Source organism: Puccinia triticina, chromosome 15A, assembly GCF_026914185.1.
Source record: "Puccinia triticina chromosome 15A, complete sequence".
NCBI classification, from domain to species: Eukaryota; Fungi; Basidiomycota; class Pucciniomycetes; order Pucciniales; family Pucciniaceae; genus Puccinia; species Puccinia triticina.
The window spans coordinates 660757-669435 of NC_070572.1; the positions used below are offsets into that span (position 1 = coordinate 660757).

General features: G+C 42.6%; 2 protein-coding genes across 2 annotated transcripts; both read left to right on the forward strand.

Moving 5' to 3' along the window:
* Positions 1 to 213: 213 nt before the first annotated feature.
* Positions 214 to 2774, forward strand: PtA15_15A71 (uncharacterized protein; the record flags this gene model as incomplete). The annotated part of the gene is made up of 4 exons (XM_053163726.1): positions 214 to 627; positions 693 to 757; positions 845 to 927; positions 1027 to 2774. The coding sequence occupies 4 exons, from the start codon at positions 214 to 216 to the stop codon at positions 2772 to 2774; spliced, it is 2310 nt and encodes a 769-aa protein (XP_053027236.1).
* Positions 2775 to 7038: 4264 nt separating this feature from the next.
* PtA15_15A72 (uncharacterized protein) lies at positions 7039 to 7528 on the forward strand (the record flags this gene model as incomplete). Its single annotated transcript, XM_053163727.1, has 3 exons — positions 7039 to 7266; positions 7352 to 7435; positions 7505 to 7528. The coding sequence occupies 3 exons, from the start codon at positions 7039 to 7041 to the stop codon at positions 7526 to 7528; spliced, it is 336 nt and encodes a 111-aa protein (XP_053027237.1).
* Between the last annotated feature and the right edge of the window lie 1151 nt (positions 7529 to 8679).

An 8679-nucleotide genomic window follows, 5' to 3' on the forward strand; every position in this document is an offset into this window, starting at 1 on the left:
AGATGCTTCGCCGAGTATGAGTTTGCTCTGTCATTCATATAAATGCCCTCTAGATTTTGGGAAGACGGTGTGGTAACTTCTTCATACTCCGTTCATTTTACACCAGTCTATCATTACCACGTCTATCATTACCACGTCTATCATTACCACACCCTAGCTTTCAGCCACTTTCCCTCTTTTGATTCTTATTAATATTCTAGCAAGCATTGCACTATGCAATTCTTCAAATTATACCTCTTGGCCATTGGGATTATTTGCCTCTCTTCGTGTTATCATTCGCGTAAGATTAATCGCCTTCAGGCTCGAGCCATTCCCGACTTAGTCAAGGATGCTAGTGCTACCACCCACGCTCCCGAAACTATGAGCGCTGCTAATAGAGCAAGAGAAAATCTCGACCAAGCACAGAGCATAGGGCATTCTGGCAGTTTATGTAGCAACTCGCCCATCTCTGGGGACCCTGGATTCCATGGGGGGACTACCAATCCAGAAGGTTCATCAATCCCGCATAGTGAAGTCCCTAATGCACAATCTCGAAGCGGGGCGGATTTCTCAGGCTCTGGCGGACACGTAAATCCTGAAGGCCCTAATCCTGCGGTAGTAGCTTCCCCCGACAAAGAGAAAGGACTAGTAAGCGTCATTTGATGTAAATTTTCAGATTTTGCATGCTGAAATAAAACAAATTGTTCGAAAAGCTTTCAAGAATCTGGTCAAAGATAGTTGGAATTCCTGGGAGCTTGAAAGCCGCATTACAACGCCTGTGAGTTTTTGTTTTCATCTGTTTCAATCAAATTTTATCCACAGATTCGCACTCAAATACTCCTGCTCCATTCAAACACCTTCTAAGTGTGAGTGGATGGAAAGTCACCAAGTACCTTGTTAGGGCCATTACCAGGAAACCTCATGATGGCGCAGAAATAGTCAGATATGGTACGTCTTTCAAATGCCCTGCTGTTTTTATTTCACTTCAATCGCCTAGCTCACGTACATCTCTTTCTCTTTTATCATAAAATTCTGTGTTTCTTACAGAGACTTCAAGGGATACAATTGGAAAGTATCTCGCTTTGAACGCACGTGATCTCGAAGTAGAACCTGGTAAAGCTCTTGATTTGAAGACCTTGGCCAAGACTCTTGAGGAGAAATTCCCGTTATTCTCAGGTGAAAAGGACATGCTCAAAGAAGTATTGGATTACGAGGAATACCTGAAAAACGTCAAAGAATACCAGCTCATGGTTGATGGAAAGGATTTCTCTTGGATTGGGCCCAAGAAGAGCTGGCTATCAGAGCTACCCGAAGAAAAGCTTGTTGCTAACTATAAAAAATCTCTTCCTGAGATCAGAGAATCTTTTGAAAAGCTACAAGGAAAGAAACTTACGGGCCAGTTCCAAGAAGAATATGACAAGGCAGTTGATACCATTTCTACATCCATGCCAAAATCATATTCCGGTATTGTGAAAGGGCATGTCGCAGAACATTTCGCGGATCTTTTCAAAGAAGGAGGATCCAAAGAGAGAATTGACCTGGAGAAACTTGCTAGTGCTCGGGAGTTTCAATTGAAGAACAAGTACTTAACAAAACCAGAATATTTGGATCTAGAGAATGTCTTTCAACACCTGCCTCCAAAGTTGGACATGGATGCCGTGGTATTTCGTTATGCCATGGTAGAAGGGTTTGACCTTTTGTTGGAAAAAATTCGTCCAGCATTAAAGCAAGTTCTTCAAAATAAAGCTCAAGCTGAAATATCTGAGGTTGTCACAAAGGGATTAACTCCAAGTACTAAAGAAGAATCACTTTTGTCCATTGCTTCCCAAGATAAGGAATGGCGTGAAACTGCTTATATGAAATTCTATGCAACTACTACAGGACCAACTGAAGCGTTCAAAAGGCTGAAAGAGTCACCAACCAGAAATGAAATAATCCGTCACGCCGTCAATAAAAATCTGGGTTCACTCAAATTTCTTGAACCAGTTGAAGTGAATAAGCTTCGCCAGGCTCCTGATCTCCAAACGTTCAAGGCAACGCTCAAATCACATGCACAAAAAACTCCTAAAGAGCATTCGGCAGATTTAAAAACCTTAGAGAATATGAGTGATGAAGCTGGAAAATCTTATCAGGTCAATCTACCACTTCTCCATGAGCTGAAGAGGAGAGGAACTATTGGTGATGAATTGATGCAAGCAGCTAAAGGAAATAAAAAAGATTTTTTCAAGATGTTGGGTGAAGAAAAAGAATTCACAGCACATGTGATTAAGCAATTTGAAACTGATCTGAACAGCCATATTGAAGGTTTATCACCAGGAGCAGCACAGGACATGTCTGAAGAGGCTGCAAATCGGGTTGCGGAGTCACAAGTAAAACAAATTGATCAAGAGGCAAAGTCCAATTATCTAACAACAGATGCATTTCAAAAGCCAAACTCGTTTCAATTTGACAAAGCTCTGAAGGAATACGATCCAAAACTCAATAAATTCAATCCCAAACCTACAGACAAGCACACTTTGGCACAATCTTACATAGACACTATAATTAACAGGCAGCCTTTGGGTTCTACTCGCATTGTTTCTAAAGCAGATATTGCAAGAAATTTAGCAGACAAAATTTACAGGAGCGAAGCAATTCTTTATCAGAAGATTCCGGAAATAGGCGAATATTTTGAAAGTATCATAAAATCCAAAGGTCATATTACAGCCCCAGTTCACTCTGACAAACCTCCTTCCTTACAAGAACCAATCAGAATAGCCAGTTCTACCAAACCCGAACCTCAGATTGCAGCTTAGCAAGGATCAATAGCTCCAATGGTATTGTTGTGAAGTATTGATCCCCAGAATAGTTGCATCATCATCTATTTCATGGGTATGGTGGTTTAAATCATTGTGATTTAGCCAGAAGACCCTTCATTTCTTCATTTATTTTCTTTTTCTTGGTCCTAACACAGATTGTCTGTGGGTTTATTTTGATTTTTTTTCTTCTTGGTGACTTATTCTGTTTCCTCTCTCTGGTTGTGGGTCTTTTTATTTCTCTCCTCTCAGTGTTCTGATCTCTATTTCTATCTAGCCTCAGTTTTCTGTTATTCTGTCATGGTCTACTCCATGGAGAGAAAGAGAAAGTTTGAGTTCTGGGGTTCTGGTTCTTAAGATCATGTGTATGGTGGTTTAAATCATTGTGATTTAGCCAGAAGACTCTTCATTTCTTCATTTATTTTCTTTTTCTTGGTCCTAACACAGATTGTCTGTGGGTTTATTTTGATTTTGTTTCTTCTTGGTGACTTATTCTGTTTCCTCTCTCTGGTTGTGGGTCTTTTTATTTCTCTCCTCTCAGTGTTCTGATCTCTATTTCTATCTAGCCTTGGTTTTCTGTGATTCTGTCATGGTCTACTCCATGGAGAGAAAGCGAAAGTTTGAGTTCTGGGGTTCTGGTTCTTAAGATGGTAGATTGCAGGATGAAGAAGCACTCTGGATCTTCAGACTCTTGAATCTTGAGACTCGTGAGTGCTGTCTGTGAAATTCCTCCTGCAACCTCAAAGGTCAAACTCCCGCCAGAAGCCAAAAAAAATTGATTGCAAGACCACCACGTGGGCAGCCTTTGGCCCCCACTGGATCTGTGATGAGGTAAACCTCTGGACTCCAAACATCTTCCTTTTTATACCCTTCAGGCAATTCCCCCTGAATGAAAACCCACTCATTTTCCTCAGGGACTTTGTTTGCATTTGACATGCACCGCGTGCATTTGGTTTGTTCATACTCAGCAACATCCTTTGCATTCAACATGCACCACATGCTTTTGGTTTGTTCATACTGATTGCTATAGGAGGTATCAGACAACAGAACTTTTCCATGTCTTGGTCATGTCATGGTTCCAAACACCTTTTTTGATTGGTCAATGGTTGAACCTGGAACAGTTCTGAGTGTCATATCAACAAGAAGCCTCAGGTGCTTTGATATTGCGCAACATTTGTTGCACAGCTGCCAAGATTTCCCCTCTACTTTCCTCCAGCATTTCCTGTTCCGTATTTTGATATTACACAACATTTGCTGCACAGCCGCCAAGACTTCCCCTCTCCTTTGCTTCAGCATTGCCTGTAATGTGGTAAAACCTCCAACCCTTTTTTTGTTCACAGTGATCACCCTCTGTGATGGGCCTTAGTCCGGCCACCATGCATCACGACATACCACATGAGCATTATTTAAGTGTTTGTTTCTCCCGCTCCAGAAATACTTCATTCTGCCAGTTACCACATTTTCAATTCCCACACCATTCACCAAAATCACATCTAATCACTAACCTATGTTGCAGATTTTCCCAGGCTTAGGGCTAACAACTTGTTCAAAATTCCTCATGTGGTTCCTTGGGTATTCTGTGGGTAAGATATTCAGCCTCAATCAGTCATTTTCATGAACGTCTTCACCCCAGCTCCTATGGAATCTGGGCCAGAGCCTGCATCTTGGCTTGTTTTTGAAGGAACAATGTCCACACCCACGCACACCAATCTTTTGATTGTATTTACTAATGCTTCCAGTTTCCACCACACTATCCCTTGCTGAATTCAACTGCTGAACTACATGCAAATGCAGGGGGTCTCACATTAGTGGAGCACCATGACACCATCTTTGGGTTTGGTCCCAATGTGTTCTTCATATTCTTGCTTCCTCTACACTATACTTACCCAAAATCTCAAGTTTTGTCTGTTTGCATTGTCTTCAGATAATGTTCAAATTGGAGAATTCACGGGTGGCAACATGAAAATATAGGCAGTGCAGCCGCCTCTGAACTGTAGTGTTCCTGTAAGCTATGTACATGGGAGCCTGCGCTGTAGAGATAGTCATTCTGAACCTGGGTGCCAAGCAGTACCCGGGTACCACACCGCTTTTGGGCCCATTTCAGGTACCTAGTACCACACCCGGCACCACCTGGGAGGTACCACCTGTTATACTTTTTGGTGTGGAAGCATCCTGCTGTCCTTCTTGGCCTTGGTTCATCCAGTTCAATGCCTTCCTTTGCGACAAGCTGCAACGCAAACAAGCCACTGTTTGCCAGGAGGGACTCCTCCTAGCAAGCACTGGCTCTCTGTTGGAATCAGCTTCACCCTCTTAAGAGGAGTAACCAAGGTGAGTAGTACCTTGAGTACACTCACTAAAACAAAGACATGAATATGCATATTCATGTTTTGTTTCAAACCTTGTGACAGGTATTCTGGACAAGGCAAACCACAAGAAGCTTTGCGCTCTCAAACCAAATGATGACACAACCAAAGTCATCACTCAAAACTTTAGTGATCTCCAATCACCAAGCTCCAAGTGAGTTCAGCTTCAGATTTTGCTATGTTGAACAATCAAATAAGCTTATAAATTATCTTCCTGATAAGTTCAAACCTCAAATTCAAAGGTCAAACCAAAACCCAAAACAGTCAAATAAGTGTGATTAACTTGTAAGTAGTATGACATTTCACAAACCACTCTGCAAGATATAATGATTAAAACTAAATCTCTATTTTAAAACAAATAGTAGTCTTTTGAGTTTAACAAACAGAATAAGCTCACCAATCATTGGCAAGCCCAAAAGCAAGACTGCTTAAGAACACTTTACTTGATCTTAGTTTAACGACTATTGTCTATCAAAGCAAAGTTGTTCTTTTGTTTCAACTCAAGCCTGAAAAACTAAAGAATGATCAAAACTAATCATTTGTTGTTCTTTGTTTAACAACTGGAAAAACAAATAAGTTTTTGTTATTTGAATTGTAACGCTTCAAGTCTTTTGTCAGGTCAGCTTAAATAGGCTATAGGATTCCATCTGCTTTCAGGTAAAATTAGAATCATTAATTATTGCTATAATGAATCATTATATTTCTTTCAACCATTACTTATAAGAAATGCAATCTCTTCAGTTTTCCTATTTCTCTCACTCTCCTCTTTGACCGGAGGAATCCCTCCGGTTGAGGAGGAATACACACCTCTGACCGGAGGAATTGATCCATCTGATTAGAGGCATGTATAACTCTTTGACTGGAGGAATGACTCCGGTCAAAGAGGAAAGTCCACCCAGCAAGCTGGATATGCGTCCAGCTCCTTTGCAAGATTCCTCTTGGCAAGCTGGATACATATGTATCCAGCTTGACAAGGGGACTTCTCTCAAGCTCAGCAGGAGATTCCTTGGCGGCCACGAGCTTGATACAAGATATGTATCCAGCTCCCCGGGAGGAGTCCCCTTGGCGAGCTGGATACGCCAAGAGGAATCCTCCCAGCTTGCTGGGAGACCTTTGCCAAGCTGGATCTACCGGGTCAAGGTCCTCAATCCCCCAGGGGGTGGCAGGCACTTGTAGGCGGTACCCAGGTACCACACCGCTTTCTGGCCAAAACCCAGTACCTAGTACCACACCCGGTACCGCTGCGTGGGTGCAAGGGGTACCCGCCATGGGTACCAAATGACTATCTTCATTGTGCTGTGGAGTATACACTACGGCACATAACATTATCCCCCATTCAATGCCCAAGCCTCCTCCCTTTTATGGTTTAATCAATGAAATTAATAGGTGGGAGCAAGACCGCACATATTACGCTAAATTACATTAGCGCCGCTAAAAGTGTAGCTTAGCGGTTTCCCGCTAACAGTTTTTGCTGTTAGCGTTAGCTGTAGCTGAAAAATGCTAATTCTAGCGCTAATGTAGCGCTCTTCCCGCTACACTTCCCAGCCCCCCTTTGTAGCTTAGCGGATTGGCCCTCGCTAACGCTAAAAAAATTGTAATTTGGCGTTGTAGCGTTTCAAGGCGCTAAAAATTCTACTGCGTTCAAATTAGCGGTTAATCTATTACGGATTTGCAGTAGCGGTTGATTCACTGCAGTTTAAACCTAGCGCAGCACGCTACCATTTCAAATGCGCAGTTAAAATAATGATACCACAACCACTCTCACACATTTCTGGCCAGCTTCAAACCTAAGTCCAGCTTTGCCAGAACCAAATCAACCGCTTGCTAATTGCTTAATTGCTGGCAGAACTCTTACGGTCTCAGCTTGATTTTTTTTATTTATCTCGACTAAGTATACTACAATGAGTGACTGTGAAGCAAGAGAGTCTACCCCACCCAATCAAACAAACTTGAATCCAAACCCTCGCCAATCATCCCGTATCCGCACTCCCCTGCAGCGCCCTGGGTTTGTTCCAACACAGATCAACTCCCGAAGAGCACAGCCGCGTTCTTGCTCCGCTCAACCCAATGGCCAGAGGAAAAGCCAAAACACCGAGGAACCTGTATCAGTTCCCGCAACAGACAGCCAGGTATGCTCATTTTAGTGGATGTATATTCATTAAATTTATACTTAAAAATTCAGAATAAAAATTGATACCTTCATAAAATGTACAGCCTCCTCCCCAACCCTCGAGTGGACCTGAAGTTTTGCCGGATGTCGAACAAGATTCTGATGAAGAGAACAAAAAGGCCCCAAAGGTAAAGCAACCAAGAAAAGGCAACAATGGCTTTGATAATCCAAAGCTATACTTCTTTGACGGCTTTCAGGACGACGATCAGGTATTTTTTTAGTATTTTTCATTCTGTTATTGGCAAGTGTGCCTGTATACAGGTGCATTAGTATAATAAAATTGTTTCTTCGATTTTGAATGCACGCAGGACGCCGGAAGTCTGACCTACAAATGTCGCTGGTGCCCCAAGTCAGTCAGATGCCCGGCATCAACGAACTCCAACCTCAAAACTCACCGCGATGGATCCAAGACCAACAGTGGAATACGCAAAGCTTGCATTGGACGTGCTAAGGCACTGGCCGAAGGAGGAAACTTCCCACCTAGTGCAGATGATCAGGCAGCGGCTACCAAAAAGGATAACGGCTCGGCTGGCACTCTAGCCACATATGTCCTGAAAGGCCGATTCGATATCAAAACCATGAACAAACTCCTCCTGCTCTGGGTCATCAGACATTCACTCCCCTGGGCTCGATTCGATGATTATTTCCTGCGGGTTGCATTTGATTACTGCAATGCCAATTGCATTGTCTACTCGCGAACCTGGGCAGCAAACCATGCTCGAAAACTATACCTCATTCTTCAGAGACAGGTCATTGACGATATCAAGGTGCAGTTTTTCTCGATTCGTTCCCTTTATTTTTTAGAATTTCAAACTGAAGAAATTTTCATCAGGAGTCCGAGTCGAAGATAGGACTTGTGGCTGATGTGTGGACAACCAAAGGTAACCACAAAGCCTTCATAGGCATCTCGTGTTGCTACATAAACAAAAACTGGGATTATGTTTCACAACATCTTGCTTTGAAGTATGTTGCCTGGCACCACAATGGAAAATATCTCGCCGCACCATTTGCAAACGTCTTGGTAAAGCATGGCCTTCACAACCAGATAAGTATTTGTTTTTAGCCGCTTGACTCAATCAATATCTAAACCTGTTTCTTTTAAAATGTACATTCTTTCCCTGACTACAGATTCCGGTAGCAACAATTTTACAATGGCGAAGGAACTTTCCAAGATTATTCGTCAAAGGATGGGCAACTTCAATCATCACCTCGAAAATCATGCGCGATGTTTCTGCCACGTTGTTGCCTTGATCTTGGGGGCCGGTCTCAGAAGTCTCAAGCTCAAGAATCCAATAGTTCAAGCTCCGTTGTCGAGGAAGCCTGATTATTTTCCGACCCTAGCGACGATTCAAGAACTGGCTGAATATGACAT